Source organism: Gobio gobio, assembly GCF_949357685.1.
Source record: "Gobio gobio genome assembly, chromosome: 7".
Taxonomy (NCBI): domain Eukaryota; kingdom Metazoa; phylum Chordata; class Actinopteri; order Cypriniformes; family Gobionidae; genus Gobio; species Gobio gobio.
Genome location: NC_137103.1, coordinates 22763889 through 22785881, shown reverse-complemented (window position 1 = coordinate 22785881; position 21993 = coordinate 22763889). Strand labels below are relative to the sequence as shown.

The window sequence follows — 21993 nt, the reverse complement described above, 5'->3', positions numbered from 1 at the left end:
CGAGCGAGGTGGAGAGAGTTTAACATAAGGCTTGAGCCATGTCTTCTGGTCAGGACTTCAGAGGAAGAGGCAAATAAAACATCAAAGGAACTGACAGCGCAATGGAGGCTTTTAAAAACCAATACTGTGACTGCAGAAAGGCCTTTCGTCAATTACAATGTTATTAGCCTACTCATAATGGAATAATGCAGTCCTCCAGGACAGCTTGGCTAATGCCCGAGAATGGAAAGTTAAACACACACTGTCAGATTAAAAGCCACAAGTTAAAAGGAAGAATGATTAGGGGGAGGTGAAAGAAAGAGCGAAAGAAAAAGTCTAAGATTTATATACTATTATAGCAAGTAGTATTAATTTGAATGAGTCTTATTTTTAGAATTTAATATGTAAATATGTACAGTATGTATTTACAAGTAATTATGTTAGAACTGATTTCACAGCACTACCGTGTGTGTGTGTGTGTGTGTGTGTGTGTGTGTGTGTATATATATATATATATATATATATATATATATATATATATATATATATATATATATATATATATATATATATATATATATGTATATTATATATATAGCTTTATTTATTTTTATTTATTTAATTCCAGTTTTAATTATATATATATATATATATATATATATATATATATATATATATATATATATATATATATATATATATATATATATATATATATAAATATATATATATATATATATATATATATATATATATATATATATATATATATATATATATATATATATATATATATATATATAAAATTATTAGAAAATAGAAGAAATTTCACTAGAGGTCTCAGTCTACATTGTAGTGCGAGATAAAAAAAAAAAAATGAAGGGCAAAGCCTGCTTATGTAAGATGGAAATGTTCCTCTCCCGAGCCTCCTCACATGGTGTGCCGTCCGATGGCATCGTGGTCATTTATCATGTGAGCAGAAGCAGTGTTAGATGTAGCGGGTTCAGGCAGGTCCCAGTGCAGACAGCTGAGGGTTTAGGTAAGTAGGGCAGAGACAGTATAGGAGCCGGCTGATTCTCAGAGCTCCTCTGCTAGCACTCCCTCCGCTCTTCATACTAATGAGATCACACCATCTCTGTCTGCTGTAGCCTGGGAGCGAAAAAGTGACGAAGCCTGCATCAGAAACTGCCCTTGATTCCGTCTGCACTCCTGCCCTGTTTTCCTCATCACGCCTAGATTTAGAAGTGAGGTTTACGCTTGCATTTTTAGTCGTAACTTTTGGTGCAAAAAAAACCAAAAAAAAAAACAGCATTTGAGTGCGGGCTGTGAAGGAGCATATCATAGGCTAAACTTACTCAATGAATACACCCATAGGGCCATATTTTAACGATCTGAGCGCATGGTCTGAATGGTGCAGGTGCATGTCTGAATCCACTTTCACTAGTTTAATGATGGAAAAAATGGTCGGTGCACGGTGCAATGGTCCAGGGTTAGGTTGTAACGGGTTGTCCCTATAGTTTCTTAATGGGTGTAACAAACCAATCAGAGTCTCATCTCCCATTCCCTTTAAAAGCCTGTTGCGCTTGCACCTTGGCGGATTCGCTATTTATACGGTGGAATTTGCAAGCGGAAAGACTGAACATTTCTCCAGAGAGGAATCAGTTTATTTATAATATTTAAAAATGTTTGTGTGCTGCTGCACGACCCTGTGTGTGTAATAAGCAGAGTATACGTGTGTTGTGCACCCGCCTATAGGCGCATATTACTAACGCACCCTTTAAATAAAATAAAAAATACTGCGTCTGCAAAAAATACTGCAGTCGTTTTCAGTTGACCCAAAATAGCAACGCGCCAACAATGCGCCTGGACACACCTTGTTTTCAGACCAGCTCACCCATGGGCGAACAAATGAACGTAAGTGCATTTGCTATTTAAACAACATGGCACTGGACGTGATAATGATAACTGCGTCAGGCTGAAACTAGCAAAAAAACACTTGCATCGCGCCTGACGTCGCATTGCGCTGGGTGTATGATAGGGTCCATAGTGTTTTGAGTCGACACCCCACTAGTTTGTTGATATCATCTATTATATCAATTATAATGACGCATACAGTGTCATAACAGCAAAAGGAAATACTTTTTTATAGTTTGATAAGTGTCAAGCCTAGTAGTTGACAAAACTGAGGAAAAATATTGCTTTACTGTTATTAGAGGAGAAAATTCCTGTGGTGCTTAAACCCTTCCTTTCTCTAGTCTATTAGTATCTATAGACAATTTTAAAAAATGGAAGCCTGTTTTTTTTACCAGTCATAAATGACTCCATATCAGTTGATTTAATGACTTTCATAACTCACAAAAAGACACTCACTGGTACCCTACTGTTGTAGATCACCATGATTTCATATTTTGTAGAAAATGTTGCTCTAACCCTACCCATAACTTATCCATAAAAAAAACTAATGTAGAAGCACCTAACACTGGTTGTAAACCTAAACTTGACTATGAACCTCATATCTGATTGGTTGTTTGGAATGTTGTACTTGGTGAAATCACGTTCATCATGATGTAACCTACAGAAACAAATCAGTGGACATATCTGAATATTTTTGGAGAACAGAATCAAAATATTTCAGTCACAGGGATGAATCATGTTCTGCACATGGGATGCAGAGGATCTGGCTCACATCAGCTCTAAACATCATGCTGAAATTATCCCAACAAATGGGCTATTTGGAGCTCAGGGATATGGTACATCTGTACACAGATGTTTTGGCTGCTGCACTACATTATTTTATCCAACCCATTCTCACTCCCAAGGCGTCAAAATCCAAAGCATGGTCAAGTTCTTTCTGCATCACATCGAAGACGCTGAAGGCACCCCTAGGCGTCATTATATCGACCCGCTGGGTGCTCCATTCATTTCAGTTGTTTACTCAATGCGTCAAATCAAGACGCATTTTATTCTTTGCATTTGTTAAAGCAGACATGATTTTATTAATATTTAAAGGTTACTTTTATATTTTGGAGCAGCTAACCCAACTCCTACCCTAAACCTACCCACTTGTAAACAATATAAAACACGTAACAGGCAAATACAAGTACAGTCACAGGTATGTATTGCAAAAACTGACCAAAAACTGTATAAAAGTATTAACTCATGTTGCATTCCAAGTCTTCTGAAGTCACACGATGTCTTCATGTAAAGAACAGAGTTGATCTTAATGTTTTAATCGCTGAGATGATGATCCCGCCCCTCCTTGAACGCACTCATTCATATCTAATTCAAATAATACACACGACTCTTTAGCATGACGCAATTGCTCACGAGACATATGAGAGCCAATGCAATTTGACTATGAAAAATGATGTAACAGGCGCCAATATTTGAAATTGAATGTGTTTATGATCTTCTGGATGAAGACGCTGATCGCTTTCGGGGATTTCCTTCACACAAATCAATCGCTTGGCCTTGGAACACTTGGAATATTTGTACTTTTCGAATAAATTGTGCATGCAGGCATATCTGCCTGCTATATCTGTGTTTTATATAGACAAATGGGGATGGAATGGGGTTGGGTTACATGTTAAAACGTGTCTAGATAGTGTAAATAAAATGATGCTGGCTGATTAAATTGAGAATCACACTCCAACAAAATCATAACCCAATATATGATCATTATGACGATAACGTTCCCATGCCCAACGTGTCTGTGTCTGACGCCAAAGGTGTCTCATTGAAATTAATGGAGCACTCAACGCGTCGATATAGTGACGCCTCGGGTACCTTTAGCGTCTTTATTGTGACGTGGAAAACACTTGACCATGCTTCGGACTTTTACGATTTTGAGAACGGGTTGTTTTATCATTTAGGCTCATGTGACTGGCTCAAAACAACCTGGCTGCAGAAGTGAGTGCCTATGTGTAAAGATGGCGTAATTCAAATGACCTACTTCCGGGTGGTTCTGTGGCTTTGTGTCATTGAAATGAATGGTAATGCTAATAGATACAGTAGCTCTCTCCAGGTATTATATATCTCATATTGAATGAGTAACTGCTGAGTGAGGGAATCTGCAATGGTTCACCTTAGCATGCTAGCTCCATCTGCTGGACAATCCCTGGAATAAATGAATGAAAAAGACAAATAAATGGATAAACGGTTGGGTTGACAGAGGACTGAAGAAAATGATTACATATTATGCTGTCGGAACAAATGAGTTCTGTGACATCAGATTAACTGACTGATTAAAATTTTAAAATACAGAAAAAAGAATTAATTATATTAGCCATTCAGATAACAGTAAATTGAGGCAAATATTAAGGTCACAACTGCATGAGTTTATAGAAGCCAGTGGTGCAGATTTAACCAGCTATTAGAAACATAAATGGCCCTTTTAGTGCAACGTCCTTCAGCGGCATTCAGCAGAGACTCGGGTTGTGTTTAGCAGCGATAATGCATTTATACTCATCTGAGAGGACTCACCCCTCATCACATCTCTAATGGAGTGCTGGACAGCAGAGATTCAGGGGTCATGCTGAACTTACACTGCAATAAAAAATAATATTCACCAGCCGTGAGAGGTTTTGGGAATGTTCTACAAAACAACGGATTACAAAGGTGTTGTCCCATAAAATGTTAGGAATATGTGGTAGCACTTTATTTTACAGTCCTGTTTCACAAGCACATACTATATACTCATTATAGTAATTTCAATAACTGTGTAATAACAATGTACTTTCCCTGAACCTAACCCTAATCCATGTAGTTACCTTATATTACCCAGTACTTTCTTGGAAAGTACACTGTAAGTACACGGGAAGTGCATGTACTGTAAAATAAAGTGCAACCGAATACATTGTTTCTTTTTAAGCTTTATTAGGCGTATTTGTTCTGTCTTCCCATGGTAATGAAAACCCACTAATGGCATCTCTTTAATAGAAATAGAATCTAATTGAGAAAGCAACTTGAGACTTTTGCTTAAATTTCATCTTGTGTGTACATCACAAATTTGACTCATTTTGGCTAAGATAACAACCAAACTTCAATATTTCAAATCAAAATGTAATGATGGTGGACAAAACAAGAGAAAATCTATTTATTATTAGCTTAGCACATGCTAACATTTAAATAAATAATACTTTCAGCAAGGATGATACATTTATCAAAAGTGAAGACATTTATAATGCTACAAAAGATTTCTATTTCAAATAAATGCTGTTCTTTTGAACTTTCTTTTAATCAAAGAATTATTTTTACAAAAACATTAAGCATAACAACTGACATTCTTATTATTGATAATAATAAGTATTGATAATTCTTATTATTGATAATAATAAGTATTGATATTATTGATAATAATAAGAAATGTTTCTTGAGCATCAAATCAGCATATTACAATGATGTCTGAAGGATCATGTGACACTGAAGACTGGAGTAATAATGCTGAAAAATCAGCCATCACAGGAATAAATTAAAAATTGTAATATATTCAAATAGAAAACAGCTATTTTAAATTGTAATAATACTGTATGTCACACTTTTACTCTATGTTTAGTTAAATACATGCATCCTTGGTGAGCATAAGAGACTTTGTTTAAAAACATTTCAAATGCATACTGAAAGTTTTGAATGGTTGTGTACTCAACCAATGCGCAAAAATCAATTTGTATCTGAACATCCGCCATCTCTGATGAAAGTCTTGTTATTCTTCTTTCTGTGTCGTGGTTTGTTGTTTTAAGTCAGGTAAAGCTTAATTCCAGCATTTAAGGACTTTGGTAGGAAATATTAGTATTAGATTAAGAGTCCAGATGAAGGATGCGACATTCACACATTAAAGGCTCCATGTGTGTAAAACGCCCAGTCTCTGCAGATCTGCAGGAATTAGCGTCTCTCTCTCTGTCAGTGCGAGTGCTATAGCAGTGCAAATGAGCTCTGGATTAATGTCATCATGTGCCAGCTCCAAATGCCACCAGCATGTCGCCACGCTCACAGTCTCCAGGGCCCTGCTTGTGTGCCACGTACATGTGTGTGTGTGTGTGTGTCTGTGTATGTGCCCATATTAAGTGAGCATGACTGTCTGAGGCCTATGTGTGAAGCTAATACTAAACTTCTGTTTCATCGCCACTTTAAAGTCTTACATTAGCTTAGCAACATGATAAAGGCAAACTGTTAGGCCATGTATAAAGACTTTAGATATACAAAGACAGTACACTCATATTACATTGAATGGAATAAAGTGCAACGCGGAATAAGTCCCGCCTTCTAAATAAAAGAGCAAATCGCCAATTGGTAAACTGGTAACACTTTACTTTAAGGTTCCCTTTGTAAAGGGTTTATAAAGGTGTGTGTTAATGACTAATAACTCATTTACAAATGCATCATTGATAAGCAGTTATAACTGCATGAATAAAAAGGGTGGCTTAAACGCAATGCCTGCCAAATAGTGAGCCATTTTTAACTCCCATGTTATAACTTCTTAATAAATGTATTTATTCACACTTATTTAACTCAATACCAGATTCCTGATTCCTGAAATGAACAGGTTCACTGGTTTCCACTTTACATTAAGGTTCCCTTTCACATGTTATAAATGTAACTCAATAATAAATGGTTTGCAAGTATCAACCCTACATTAAGGTTCACAATGAACTAATATTGGAATTAAGACATTTTGGACAATTTTATGCTCCCAACATTGTGGGAACAGTTTGGGGATGGCCCCTTCCTGTTCCAACATGACTGCGCACCAGTGCAAAAAGCAGGGTCCATAAAGACATGGATGAGCGAGTTTGGTGTGGATGAACTTGACTGGCCTGCACAGAGTCCTGACCTCAACCCGATAGATAACCTTTGGGGTGAATTAGAGCAGAGACTGCGAGCCAGGCCTTCTCGTCCAAGATCACTGCCTGACCTCGCCTCCAAGAAGAATGGTCAAAAATTCTTATAAACACACTCCTTGGAAAGCTTTCCCAGAAGAGTTGAAGCTGTTGTAGCTGCAAACGGTGGGCCAACTCCATATTAAACCCTATGGATTAAGAATAGGATGTCATTAAAGTTCATGTGCATGTAAAGGCAGACGTCCCCCAAAAAAGTGTTGGCAATATAGTGTAGGTGGTAAACAGCAAGGCAGCTCACTGGATTTTGAAACAGAGCTTTTAAATTACTTTTTTTCCAGTTTGTCACTGTTGTGATTTTAGGTTTCTCCACACTTAAACGTCGCATAAGAACAATCCAAACTGGGGTCAGACATTTTACATGTCAATCAGATAGTCTCTTTCAGTCTAAGAGAGTGGTTCTCCGAAAAAACTGCAGAAGTAATGTGTAATACAGTTGTGCAGTGTTTTGTTCCATGTCTATTATTGGTCAAATATAATGCTGGCTCAAGTGCATCACAATTTCCTTAGATAACTCCTACAAAACCGTATTTTACCTCTGAAAAGCTGTTTGCCTTGCATGTCAATCAGCTTTGCCTGAAATGACCCGGGGAGGAGACAGGAGGCTGCGGTCTTACCCCTCTCTGTGATCTATCATCCTCCACAAACGTCTGCTTTACCTCTGTCTCAGGAGGGATTCATTATATGAACAGGCATTACCAAACGCCCGCTGAGAGGTTTGCTCCCTGCAAATCTAATAAGCACTTACAGACGAACCAAAGCAGTAGAGGATCAAGGCTGAGGAAGGAAATGTGCTTTTTAAAGAGTTTACATGAGTGACGCCACATAAATATTTCATCGGGGATGGCGACGTGACATGATGTACAGCTGTGTGCGGGCAAGGCGCTTTGCTTAAGGCAAAGACAGTGATTCATTGCACTTATAATTGCTTAAGCTGTTACTGTTGTTGTAGATGGAGTTGAGGACCTGCCTGCACTCTTCTGCCAGCTGACAGTGGCGTATTGCGGCAACAGGTCGGTTGCGTGTTTCGCTGAAAAGGTGTGATGTGGTGAAGAAAGTGTTTTTGTTTGTTTGGAAATGTTTCACTCTGTTTCTGTAAGATGAGACAAGTACAGAATCGTTCCATTAAGCTCCTGATGGGCAAGAGGATATGATGTCATGTGCTGGCTCAGCTGTAACTAATGGCTGCTGGAAAACTTGCCAGAGAGTCTCCTCGGTCTTTCATACAATTTCTGTTAATGCATTACGGTCCATTCATTCAGTCTTTTAACACTGGTTAGGATATTATGTTGTACATTAAGGAAGCTGTCAAAGCAAATGGTTTTGGTTTGATATCTTTTTTCCTCTTGTTTGATTGAGCACATTAATGTTTGTTCATGTGGAAAAGTGGATGTTTTGGTGTTAAACAAAAACCATGCTTGTTTACGTGGTTATGTAATGCCTGCTGGGGTGTTACAAATGTATAATGGTCCACAAACGAAGCCCTGTTGCACCCCTACTACAAAAGGGCTCTAATATTTACATGATCTCAGAGAAATATTGTATTGCTCATTTCTCAAATATGTTTAAGGCAAAACTGACAATTCTGCGCTAGTGTGACACACACAAAAAAATCACAAAATTAATGTTTTCAGTTTCCTGAACACTACAAGTCTCCCACTGGTTAGCTGACTATAGTCGCACATTCCGCCATTAGCAACCCAGTACAATGATACTGTGTTCCCCGAAAACATAGTTCCAATGAACATTCGCAAACAGCATTTTTATTTTGTCAAGAGAATAAAAAAGCTATTTTTGAAAGGTGTGCATGTGTGAATACCTGGTGACCCCCAGAGTATGACATATTAGGGAACCTGATTTAATCAAACATCTGGAAATAAAGCAAACCCAAACTAACCCTAATAGCAATCATCTGACATGAATTTGATCTCAAACGATTCATAACCAGAAGTTATTGTTGTACATGGTTTGAATATAGGATGTGTGTCAAAGTTACTTTGGTTTCTGGAAACAGTTTTGACTAGCTAGTTAATGTCTCCACCGATACATCGTTACTATGGTAGTTGTACTCACTTTTCCCCATTTTCACAGACAAGGCTTAAAGGGATAGTTCACCCTCAAGCCATCCTAGTTGTATATGACATTTTTCTTTCAGATGAAAACAATCTGAGTTATATTAAAAAATGTCCTGGCTTTTCCAAGCTTTATAATGGCAGTGAATGGCAGCCCAAAATTTGAAGCCCAAAAAAGTGCATCCATCCATTATAAAAGTAATCCACACAGCTCCGGGGGGTCTATAAAGGCCTTCTGAAGCGAATTGATGGGTTTGTGAAAGAAAAATATCCATATTTAAAACTTTATAAAGTAAAATATCTCTCGCAGAGCAGTGCAATAAGACCCTTATTCCTCGGCTGGGATCGTGTCGAGCCCTTTGAAGCTGCATTGAGACTACAATTCGGACCTTCAACCCGTTGGTTGCCGTTAATTTCCACAACACTCTAAAAAATGCTGGGTTAAAAATAACCCAAGTTGGGTTGAAAATGGACTAACCCAGCAAATGCTGGGTGAAAACAACCCAATTGCTGGGTTAGTCCATTTTCAACCCAACTTGGGTTGTTTTTAACCCAGCATTTTTTAGAGTGTATATGGAGAAAAATCCTGGAATGTTTTCCTCAAAAAACATAATTTCTTTTCAGCTTAAGAAAGAAAGACATTACCATCTTGGATGACGTGTACATTTTCAGGAAATGTTAATTCTCAAATTAACTATTTCTTTAAATGTCCTAATTGAACTAATTGCCTAATCCTCAAATCTTGCCCTGCAGAGTTTAGCTCCAATCCTGATCAAACATACCTGAGCAAGCTAATCAAGATCTTCAGGATCACTAGAAACTCACAGGTCCTCATAGAAACCTCACATTTCATGAGGTTAACTTATACCCTACTTGTGGTCAATCTTCACAAATACTGATCAACATGCTTGTTTGCTTTGTGTCCCCTTTAAATGAAGTTTTAAAAAAGACCAAGCATTCGATCTACGTCAGAGTGTCCACGAATATTTCTACAGCGTTGTTGGCAGGGCAGCCAGAGCAAATTTTGATGCTCTCGCCGGCGGCGGTTGGAACGCACAGTAAGCCCTTTCTGTGAAACCAGGCCTTTAACACTAGAACTGCCACGGGGTAAGATTTACCCATGGCTGTTTTTCAAATGTACATAACAGATTTCCATTCAAATATCCAAGTCTCCCAGTCACTGACTTTTACTAAAACTGTGTTATTTACAACCCCCAGTTGTTAAAAATTGTTTAGATAAAACCAGATTTAAAAACGGGGCATTTATACCTATAAGCGCCAGCGGGTCAAATTTACCCCAATATAATTCCTCTATTTTCACGCTATGTTTGAGCAACGCGTCGGCTTACTGTAAACAGTCATACAACGCACGGTCAAATAAAGATGTTTTAGCCGATTTATAAATGTTCAAATTTTATATTAATTATACATTTTTGTTTTGCAATTTTGTATTGAGTATTGTTTGCTACTGTGTTGCTATTTATTCAAGTCTGCCCGTTTCCTGACAAAAAAAAATCTGATATGATTGATGGGATTAATTACATTTTATTATAATATTACACCACCCAAATATGTATTTATTTCCATCTAATTCTCGTCGTCATTGCAGGCTGATTTAGCCTATAGTCACCAAAAAGTGATTAGTGTAGCCTGCTTAAAATGGCATAAAACAACAGGACAAAAACATAGTTGACAAAAATAATCATTTCATGACTCTATACATTACTTTGTGAAGACAGTGGCATAGTACAGTGACATATTACGTTTTTTAGCCGTATCAATACAGTAATAATCTGCATGGGTAAATTTTACCCGCTGGCGGTTTTAGGTATACAGCGACCTCTGGCGGTTCTAGTGTTAAGTACTAACTTTGTCTTAAAATTTCTCTGACGAAAGAAAAGCAGAAAACAAGTGAGGCAGTTGTAAGCTATAAAAGCAGTGTGGATAGCATGGTGTTTCTAAATGAGGTTTTCAGCCTTACAGATGTTCAGTGATGTTATGAACATGAGATATACATAATGCAACATAAAACAATGTAGAGAGATGTTTTGACTCTGTAAGCGACACAAAGAAAGGATGAACGCTACAAGCTTGCCAAGATGCATAGGTGGGAGAGCTTAAGCGATGACTGTAACCGCGGTACTGATGATGTAATCGATTGCAATGGACGCCCGGCTCAAGCACTAACAGCTCTCCTTCTGTACTTTTCTCTCTGCACAGACTGTCTACAAACACTGGCTCTGTGCCCATTTCTTCCACACCACACAGATACACTGCAGTAACAGGATCCCCTGCAGGAAGTACTGCCAGGAGGTCCAGCAGAGGTGTCCCTTCATATTGCCTGACAATGATGAGCTCATCTACGGTGGAAGCCCCAGTTTTATATGCACAGGTGGGCAGTTTGACCTTTTCTCATACACACACATCACCAGTGGTTTCTTATTCTTGAAAGGACTGAATTGGGACTGCAGCAATCCCAACAGGCATCATTAACATTAAAGGATGTTTTTTGGGATGAGGTTCCAATGAACCAAAATGTCACGCCTGATGATGTAGTACAAATTCAGGTGAACTTTAGGGACATACAATGTTTATTTATCAGTAGAAACTGAATCATAAATTGAAAATATAAAGCCAAAATGACAATTTTATTCATTTTATTCCATCCAATCACACACACAGAACTGTAGGATATCATAGACAGTGAAGGGTATTCATGCTTCGAGGAACTAGCAGATGAAGGCATCTCAGTAGACAGGATGTTACACAAACATTGGATTTAGACCTCCATCCACTGCCTGAACTGGCAGCATTTCCCATTGGTGTTGCTGATTTCATTAAACACTTGGTCTTTGTTGCCACCTTGTGGCTAAAACAGGAACTTCAGTTCTGTCCTCTTTCTGCTTTACACTCTCATTGGATGAATGAGCATGTTCATAGCCTATTTGCACACAATTTGAGTTGACTCAGTGGATTAATACATACTTTATCTTTAATTTATCCTCCATTCGATTTAAATAATTATGCCGATCATGAGTAGGCTATAACACAGACGGCATGAAATAGGCTGTCTCTGCTGTGAATGTTAAGAACTATAGGGCTTGTATACACAAACGCTGTTTGTCAGAATATGCTCATCTCCTAATCCCAGTGGGTGCATGCTGAGTGGGGCATGCGAATGAGTGCTTTGGCCTCCCAATGGCCTGCAGGCGTGTGCTATAATGAGACAGACTGATGATAAATGGGGGATTGAGAGCAGAACCACACAGACTGGCTGAGTGGTCAGACTGTAATTACCTGCCCTTTAATTGCTTTAAGTATCCCTACTTAACACTGACTCCTCTCACAGTGCTAAACTTAATCATCATCACAACATGACCATAAACACCTGTCATTAATTATGTATATGTGGCAAGGTCCAGTGGGAAAGTATATAGGATATTGGACCATATTTAAGGAAACGTTCACCCAAAAATAAAATAATTGTGTCAGTTTACTCATACTCATGTCAAGAATGTGGACTATTAATGTAGTCATACTAAATTTACAGTAAATGCTATTTATGCTTACAATGACCTGGCTACACTTCTTCTGTTATTAGCCCTCTATGGTATGCATTATGTTCTAGCCATGAAATATTTTCATTTATTTATTAATTTATTACATGAAATAGCTTCAATCATAAAAACCCCAAAAGATTTTTGAAAAAGAAATTGGGGGGGGGGGGGGGGGTGTTCTTACATTGCCATATGGCAACGCTGTACCACAATGGAAAATGGTCAAAAAAGTTATTTTTTTAATAAAATTATGATTTTCTTTTAGATTTAAATGCACATTTCTTTTAGAAATTGATAGATTTATACACTTGGGACTCATGGAAACCAAAAATAAGTAGATCCCTATCATTTAATCCCTATCGTTCCCTATAATTTGGGTAACTCATCCTCACTCTCATCACATGGAAGAGTTAACTCTGCACTCTTCCTATTGGCCTTTCTGTAAAATATTGCTGTATTCATTTTCTGACAAGAAGAAATAATTTTGTTACTTATACATAAACACAACTATACTACAAAAAACACTTTAAATAAATAAATAACAGCAATCATTTTGTTGATGCTGGCCACTATCTATAAAAAAATCCCAATGGGGATATACATTACTGCAATTCCACTGTGGTACAGCATTGCCATATGGCAACACACCTATTTATCCATAGTGGTACAGTGTTGCCAAATGGAAACATTGATATTTTCTCAATTTACAGTAAAACTATGTCAGACAAAGTTGGTTTGTGTAGAAAAATATCTAAATGACTCATCAAAGATGCTGCAAAAAATCCCCCTTGAGAAGAGATGTTTAGAAAAGAGGTTAAAAGCTCCATTTCTGGAGCACTTCAACAGGTGTCTTCCGTGTGAGGGTGACAGGGGGAAAGAGAGTTTTGGAGGGACATTCAAATGTCATTTGACTTAAAACAACACATCAATAGCTATGTTTCCATCCACCTATTTTTATGCGCATTTTGGGATATATCGCATCAAAAAATGCTTAATGGAAACGCCAAGATGTGCATAAATTCTAAAAATGCGCATAAAAATCGTATGCGCTCGTTTGAGTCGGATACATTTTCTATTTCTATACGAAAACATGCGCATAAACTACGATGGAAACGCATTTACCGAATAAATTCCTTGATGGGCAAAAAGAAAATCATGTGACTTTCGCGATGTAACAGCATAACTGTACTAACCAGCGGAAAAATCTTGTTTGCAAAGCATCTGAAATGCTGTTTTGGTCATTCAGAAGTCTGTTTTCAAAGATGCTCGGTATATTTCTCTCCTAGAACTGTCTTACATGACTGCGTTCCCAAACAGCACATCTGCCTCTGAAAGCAAGACAATATGTTTATTGAGACGCGATTGAGTTTATTGAGATTTATAATATATACAAAAATGATTATAGGGTGACTTCTCCTATGTTTCTAAGTGATTTTTTAGCGGTAGTTAATCAGGAAGTGATGATTATGTTCTCTTCGACTCACTGGATGGAAACGGTGCTTTATTCGCAAATGTTTTATGTGATTGCATTTTTGCGCATAAATTATATTCGCAACTTTGGATGGAAACATAGCTACTGGCTACCATGAAGCCTGCCCCTTTAATTCCCATAGTGCAATGTATTGTATTTTTTTCTGAATAACAAGAAAATTAGTAGAAATTATTTGTTGCCATATGGCAACGCTGTACCATGTTAGCATGTTTTTACTTTCATTTTTAACCTTTTTAAGAGGCATCGTTTTTTTTGGAGCAAATAAAAAATGTCAGGGTGACACAAGTGTTTAGATGTCATTTTGAAGCAAAAGCCCTTATTAAAATTGTTTTCCATAATTCTCTTAGAAAAATAAAATAACACCCCTGCATGATTGTGTCAAGGTCAGTAAGTCTCTTACAATATCAGATAATTTGACCTTTTTATATCAAGGCAATGTCATGTGGTGTAACCAACATGAGAAAATATCAAAGAGGACCCCTGCAGATCCTCATGACTTTGTGTCAAGGTCAATAAATCTCCTAAAATATCAGATAATCTGACCTTTTATTGCAAGATAAGGTCAGTTCAGGATGTAAAATGTCATCTGGTGTGACCTCTCAAAAACGTAATGACATTTATGAATTATTAATTTACGAAAAACATTGAAAAATACAGTCTCTGTCTCTGTTTAGATTTAAATTGGCAAATGTTTAAGAATGATTGGATCATTATTGCAGTGATTTCTAGCATGTTATATGTTTGGCAACAGTTCTTCTAGCCCTAATTGATGGAGTGTGTAGCTTTTCATTTCTTAAACAACCATGTAGGAAGACACATCATGGCCATATTCCAGGATGACAATGTCAAGATTCATCAGGCTCCAAATGTGAAAGAATGGTTGGGAGGGAGCATGAAGGATCATTTTTCACGCATGAATTGGCACCTCTGAGTCTACACCTTAAATTTATTGAAAGTATTTGGGATGTGCTTGACAGAGTGCTTGACTCTTGCATTGTCAATACATGATCTTGACCAAAAATGAACGCACCTCTTGATGAAAACAAATGCTGTGATGTTATTTCCATCAAGAGGTGCATCCATTTTTGGTCCAGATCTTGTATTGACAATGCAAGAGTCCAGCACTCTGTAAAGTCTCCTCCAGCACATCCCAGCACTTTCAATTAATTTAAGGTCTGGACTTGGTTGTTTAAGAAATGAAAATCGACACACTCCATCAATTAGGGTTGGAAGAACTGTTGGCAAACATGTAATATGCTAGAAACATAAAAATCACTGCAATAATGATCCAATCATTGATTCTTAAGCCATTTTAAATCCAAACAGCAACTTTTTTTGTGGCCGGGCACTGCGGGCAGTGTAGATAATAATCATTAAGGTACGTACACTCACAGCTAATAAATTATTATTTGCAAAGGGGGAAAAAAAAAACGTTTCTTGTTTTACTTTTAACCCGATAGTCACACCACATAACAGTCATTCAATTAAAACTATTCTGGAATATTATATCAAAGTTTTTCCCCCCAAAAAAGCACCATGAATACAAGTAGTACGTTTCTAAGAACTAGATTTTGAAAAGAAGTTTCCTTTATCACGAACACTCTTATTTATCACCGACCCTAACGTGTGTCTTTTGCCAACCTAGGGCTCCAAGAGGACAACCCCTCAGACGACGAGACAGAGTGCTGCGATGTCCGATGGGACAGCAGGGCGGACAACAGCTCCAAAGGCACTCTCAAAAGAACTCACCCGTCGTGTCAGCACGGGACATCCCTGACCTCGTCAGCGGCCTCTAGACTGTGCAACAGCAGACTCAAACTCTGCCTGCTGGTCCTCGTCCTCCTTCATACTGTTGCCACTCTCACAGCATCCCACAATCCCACTGGGTTCAACCTCACCTCCAGCTCCTCCAACGAGGAATGACGGAATAGCCACTCAGTAACGCGGTTACAGTGCCGATTCCAGTGACGTGACGGACCGTGGGTAACTTGCTGGTACAGAGACTGTGGACATGCAATCAAAGCTAACCAAGCAAACTGACGAAGCTAAACAAACACTGGACAAATCTCAATCAAGCAACAAGAACAAGGGACAACACCGTAGCCTTTGTTGAAAGAGGCTTCTAGGGGGCGAAGTTCTCTCGCACCACGTTTTTTACACTGTGTCTATGGTTTGGATTTCTGTTGCACTAGATGACTACAGGATCTAATTCATGTTTCTTTTCTTTTCATTTGGGTCTTTGTGCAGAAAGGATCGGCAGAGAGTTAAATGTACAGTATCCAAGTGAATATTCAAGACTGAGTGCGTCTATGTGAGCGAATGGATGAGTGCGTGTGCATGTGTGCCTGTGCTTGCATCCGTGTGTCCACTTAGATGTTCTTCTCGTTTTTATTCGTAATCACAAACTCTCTGAATGCTGCTCTATTCATTACGAGGGTTTCTACTGCAGTTTATTCGTTGACAAATCTGCCTAGACAAATACCAAGACACCCAACAAAAAGCCCAGGTTCAAACTCAGATTCGCCCATTAAGATCCTGTAACCTTATTAAGGTAGCCTGATGTTTTTTGTTGCTTGTATGATGTCATTTCCTGCCAGGTCAGGTCAGTAGCTTTGGGAGTCTGGGAACATTCATGTCGCTCAGTTATTTGCTTAAGTGCTTGACTGAAAAGGTTGTTGGGATGTTGTCAGACTTCTGTTTTTTCCCCTCAATCTGCAAAAAGACATCCACAGATCTGTTTTAGTGTTATATATCATATTAAGATATTATATTCTATACCCTATATTCTCTAATTGCATGTTATTACCAGAGTTTAGACTATGCTGCTAAAGTTTTAAAGAAATAAATCCAAACAATCTGAAAAAGAGGAGCTCTCACTCCGAGTACCGTCCAAATTGCTATTTGGCAGCATGAACCCAGCCAATCAGAGCTTATGAGACAAATTATCCCAATCACACAGAGATGATCCATTACTCCTTATTACAGTAAAGGGCTTACCCATCATCTACACACATTCAAACACTCCTGCATGTAGAGATTCGTGTGGCATAAATAACTCAGTGAAAACGACGTCAATTTGTTACAAAGATGTGTTAGCAGGAAGTTGGGGAGCTCAATGTGGCTCCAGAGAGTAAAAAACGAAGGCCCGTCTCAGGTGGCAGGGCTTAAAGTATCTGGTTCTTTGTGAGAAAGAGAGGCAAAGTTAAGGGCTGATATATTATTTTATGTTTTTTTTCTACAGGTATGCTCTAATGAGGATGTGTCACTGTGACACACACAAAACGAAGCCTTGAGTTTAACAAGTTCTTGAAAGCCTCAGTGTGAACCTGTTTGAATGACAGGTGTCACACCTGTGTTTCCATCTCATAGGACATAAATGTTAGATGCATATACATTTCATATATCAGTCACAGCTAGCTTTGAGGCTAACTGTGCTAACTAAAAAAGAAAAACGTGTTTTGTAGCCATATTTGTGTAAAGCAGGCCAACATAATGCATGCCATTGGAATAAAATGGAGCACATACATTTCATGTAATTTTATTCCCTGCCTTTAGCCTAAAATAAGACATGTACAATATCTGTAGTTTGTCTGCATTAGGGATGCGGTCACATTTTCCTTCGTATGACGAAATTCCGTGGGCGAAGTGCAGTCAATCTGCACGGAATTTCACAGGAAGCGAAAGTTTTTTTGCATGTGAATTACGCAACGGATTCAGATTTGTTAACCTTTGACCACTCAAATGTGTCGTATTAACCAATATTATGCTGCTTAATTTGGAAGTGACCTCTGAGTAAGCGACCTTTTTGTCTGCAAAGTTTCGCTAATGTGACCTAGATTTGGAAAGCAGTGATGGTAATATGTATTACCATCAGATGCTATACCATTAAACTCTAAATATACTATGAGGAAAATTTTACAACTTACATTTTAAGAGAAGATATGAACGCACTTTTGTGGTTTAAGCTACCATTAGCGGTGACCTTTTGAGGTGTCAAAAGCACAAAGTGATGTTTTTGTTGTCTGAAACAGACTGCTAATGCAGTTCAGCTTAGCTGATAAAAAGGCATTTGACCTGAACGGTCAAATACTAGAGAGAAGCTCATTTCTTTTCATAGTTTTGAATTTTTTAAATACTCAGAGCGCTAATTGTTGGCTGTTCAGGGCTTTTGAATTTGGGATCGTTGAATTTTATCAAACATATTTGATATTAATAATGACTTTTAATATCCTCACCATTACAGCTTTTATTCATTGCTTTTAGGTCCATCTAATGTTCTCATTAATACAATGAATATAGCCAGTGCTATATGTACAATGCTATGCCATGCTTGGGAAGTGCTTTAGTAAAAATAGCATGACCAGGAAGTTTTGACCATATGATAAGGAACTACAGCCCTGTTTGAGATGTATAAGAGCAGTCTGGCAAGCTGTGCTGAGGACTTGGTTAATGAATAATTAGAGGAAGACACAGAGAGATACAGTATACCCTCCTGAGAGCTTATTAGTCAGTTTATAACCTTCAATATTCAGCTCAGACCACCTGCTCTGGAACAGCAGACGGATCAGAAATGATTCTCTCTGTTCATCTCCAAACAAAACTAATTCAACTTCTCCAAATGGGCCTGATGGTATAGAAAAGACGGATAGGAGATGGGATAGTGAGAGATGGGTTTAGCACTATTATTAATTTGCTAAGAAGTTCTGGATGTTTGTTTTAGCGAGCTAAGCGGACACACACACACATTAACACGATAATAAATGCTTGTTCACTCGGAAATCCTTTGTATATACATATATACTTGGTGATGCTCTACAAGTCAGGAAGGATTCGAGTTCTGTCAATATCAACACGCCAATATGGTTTGCCTCATAAAGAATCGGTCCAATGTAAGTGTTGAATCAGGCACCTCGTTAGACAAAAATGTATTTCAGACGACACCATTCACAACGAAGCATCTTCTAAAACATCTTCCTAAATGGAGAGCGGTGTTGTGGCTGCTCAGATTTGTCATGTTTGTAACATGTTTCTCTGTGTTTGTTGGGATTCAATCACCATTCAGTATGTCTCAGCGACTATCGAGATTGAATGTAACAGATGCCTGCTAATATCGCTACACACCACCAAACCTACTATAAGATGTATTTTATGCTTGCACATGTTTTATGGTCATTTCCGAGTACTGATCCAGCTGTGTAAGTAGTATTCCACATTGCGTAATCACTTAGCAAGCAGAAATACTTTCTTTTCTCTTTCTGAATCCTGTGGACCTATGCAGCCCTCAACCTCAGTTGTTTTTCTGTTGTAAATACGTTTTGAGAATGCTAAACAATGTGTGTCTCTGTTTGATTTGGAGGTTTCCTTGTGTTCTGAGTTGGTGTCCTTTTTTAACTCCTCTTTTGTAAGTGTCAGAGATCATTGGTTGGTTTGTGCTGAGATCGATACTGAGAGCGGAGTGGTTTCATCACAAGAACTGTCCTCTTGGTCACAACATCGGCACCTGCAGGCTGTGATGCTGTGTGATGGTATGTGCAAAGCAATGACTTTAAGAAAAAAAGATAAAGGTTTAAAGGCATATAGAGATAACATTATGACTATGACTACTGGAAAAAATAATATTATATACTACCGGTATATTGTAATATTATAGATGATTTAGTTCAGTAACCTATTTAATTTTTTTACAAGCAACTTTGATGAAATAATTTATAAAACAATCTCACAAGTTATGATCTTTTCGAAGGTATGATTATACTGCTAAAATGATTAAAGTTGTGTTCTGATGAAATATCAAATATTGTCTGTTCATTTGTGTCAAGGTGCTCTTTCGATTTGATTGTGACTTTTAGGTCAAAAGAGGTTACGAACCATTTTTTCCATGGGGAGTTCAGGTCATACCCTGCTAAAAAAAACCTCCTTTAAGTTATGAAAATGTTATTTCTGAACGTTCTCTGAATATTTAAAACTTCCTGTTGTTTTAAATGTTTTAAAGTTTTTTCTTGGTTATGAGAATGTTAAAGGGGTACTTCAGCGCTGGGAAGATGAATGTGTATTTAAACTGGGTCATTTATGTAATAGAAATGTGAAATTGTTTTTGAATTTGGTGCCTTCTAGACTGAGAAAAGGCAGAAAATATATTTTTGTCTCATGTGGATGAAAGACAACAACTCCCAAAATGCACTTGCTTCGCTGCCCTACGAGGCCACTCCCTACATCGCCCCCACCATTGTTTTGATCGTCATAATAATAAAATAATTTCGTTCAGTTAGAGAATAAACACTACAATTAAAAACTGAATGTGTCTTTTCAATAAAGTGTGAGTGAGCCGAACGAAAATCACGGCACAAACGCTGCAGAAGTCAGATTTCATTCATCACGAGCGAAGAGCTGAGGTAAGCAGTCATTATCAGCACGTGTCCAGTCTGGCGCATTTTCAGATCGCATATGGAAGCTAAACTATCATAGGAATTCATTGAAAAGTTGAAACACTCACTTTGCTCTGCACTGCTCCATTATTAATGCCTGATCCGAGCGGCCGCGTGCATTTACAAATTTAAAATGCATAATTCTCTCGTCTCAGGGGGATATGAGGGGGGAAAGTACCATCATTTGAATATACTACTGGGTTTCTACTGATACAAAGCCTAATGCTAAATCGCTGAAGTAACCCTTTAAAGGATTAGTTCACTTTTAAATAAACTTTTGCTGATAATTTACTCACCCCCATGTCATCCAAGATGTCCATGTCTTTCTTTCTGCAGTCGAAAAGAAATTAAGGTTTTGGATGAAAACATTCCAGGGTTTTTCTCCATATAATGGACTTCAGTGGGCTGCAAACGGTTCAAGGTCCAAATGACAGTTTCAGCGCAGCGTCAAAGGGCTTTAAACGATACCAGACGACGAATAAGGGTCTTATCTAGCGAAACGATCAGTTTCTGCGAGAAACCGAGCAGTATTTATGCTATTATTTTACCTCTTAACAGAGGAACGCGATCGTCTCTGAGCTCCGCCATCACTTCCGGAGAGTGAGGTCAAATTAGATCGTGGTCATAGATGTATACGTAGATGCCTCATTAGCGACTGCATGGATCAGTAGAGTGAGGCATCTACTATCGATATATACACAGCAAATTCTGGTTTTTGGAATAAACTCCCTGTTAGTTAAAATCAACTCAATCTGAGTGTACATGCGTGACCATCAAATAAACTCCAGCGCAGAGTTAAAATAACTCTGCTCTTGGAGTTGAATTTTTAACACTTTTTCAGAGTTAAAATTTAACTCTTTCTGGAGTTAAAATACTAATCCTACGGAGAGTAACTGTAACTCTGAAATGTAGTTAATTATAATATAAACTCCTTACCAGTGTTAAAAATTAACACTTAAAACATATTTTATTTAACACTTCTTAGAGTTAACATTTATTTAACACAATATGTTTTATGTGGAAATGACTACACTGAACACCATACTCTTGATTTACTGCCTTTATTTGAGCAAATTCATACATTTGGTTCAGAAATTCATTGCATGGACACACTTTGAAAACAATTGCTGTCATACTGTAAAATCTAACAGCAAAACATATAGGCAGCTAACAGAGTGAATTACGTTACCTCGTCGGCATTAAAGTTAGTGTGGAAGCTGAACAGGTTTCTTGAGCTGAGTCGCCACTTCAATTTGACAGCAAAACACTCATTTTCAGAAACACGGTGAATGTGTAACAAGTACAATTCGGTGCTGCTCCTTTAAGGGGGAAGGAACTTATTACTCACTCGCTGAGGGCAGTCCTTAGATGGAGCACGAGCTGTGAGCTGCATGTATGCTTTATATATTTCTGTTGCTCTTTATCGTTTATTTTTCCGTTCAGTAACGCCATAAAGTGTTGCAAACTAACGTTACCCCATGTGTGCATGGGAATGGCGCTGATAATAAACCCCATGTGAAACGTCAGATAGCCTGCCTACGTGAGTTTTGCTTGCACTTGGCTGAAGCCATTCTA

At 37.9% G+C, this 21993-nt stretch overlaps 1 protein-coding gene across 1 annotated transcript in view; it reads left to right on the top strand.

Annotated features, from left to right (window-relative positions):
- Positions 1-19785, top strand: part of nalf1b (NALCN channel auxiliary factor 1b) — a 175869-nt gene extending 156084 nt beyond the window's left edge. Inside the window, exons 2-3 of the mRNA XM_079820661.1 lie at positions 11165-11336; positions 15639-19785. Coding sequence (XP_079676787.1) covers positions 11165-11336; positions 15639-15916 — 450 coding nt within the window. The 3' untranslated portion in view covers positions 15917-19785. The remainder of the gene's footprint in view (positions 1-11164; positions 11337-15638) is intronic.
- Positions 19786-21993: the final 2208 nt, after the last annotated feature.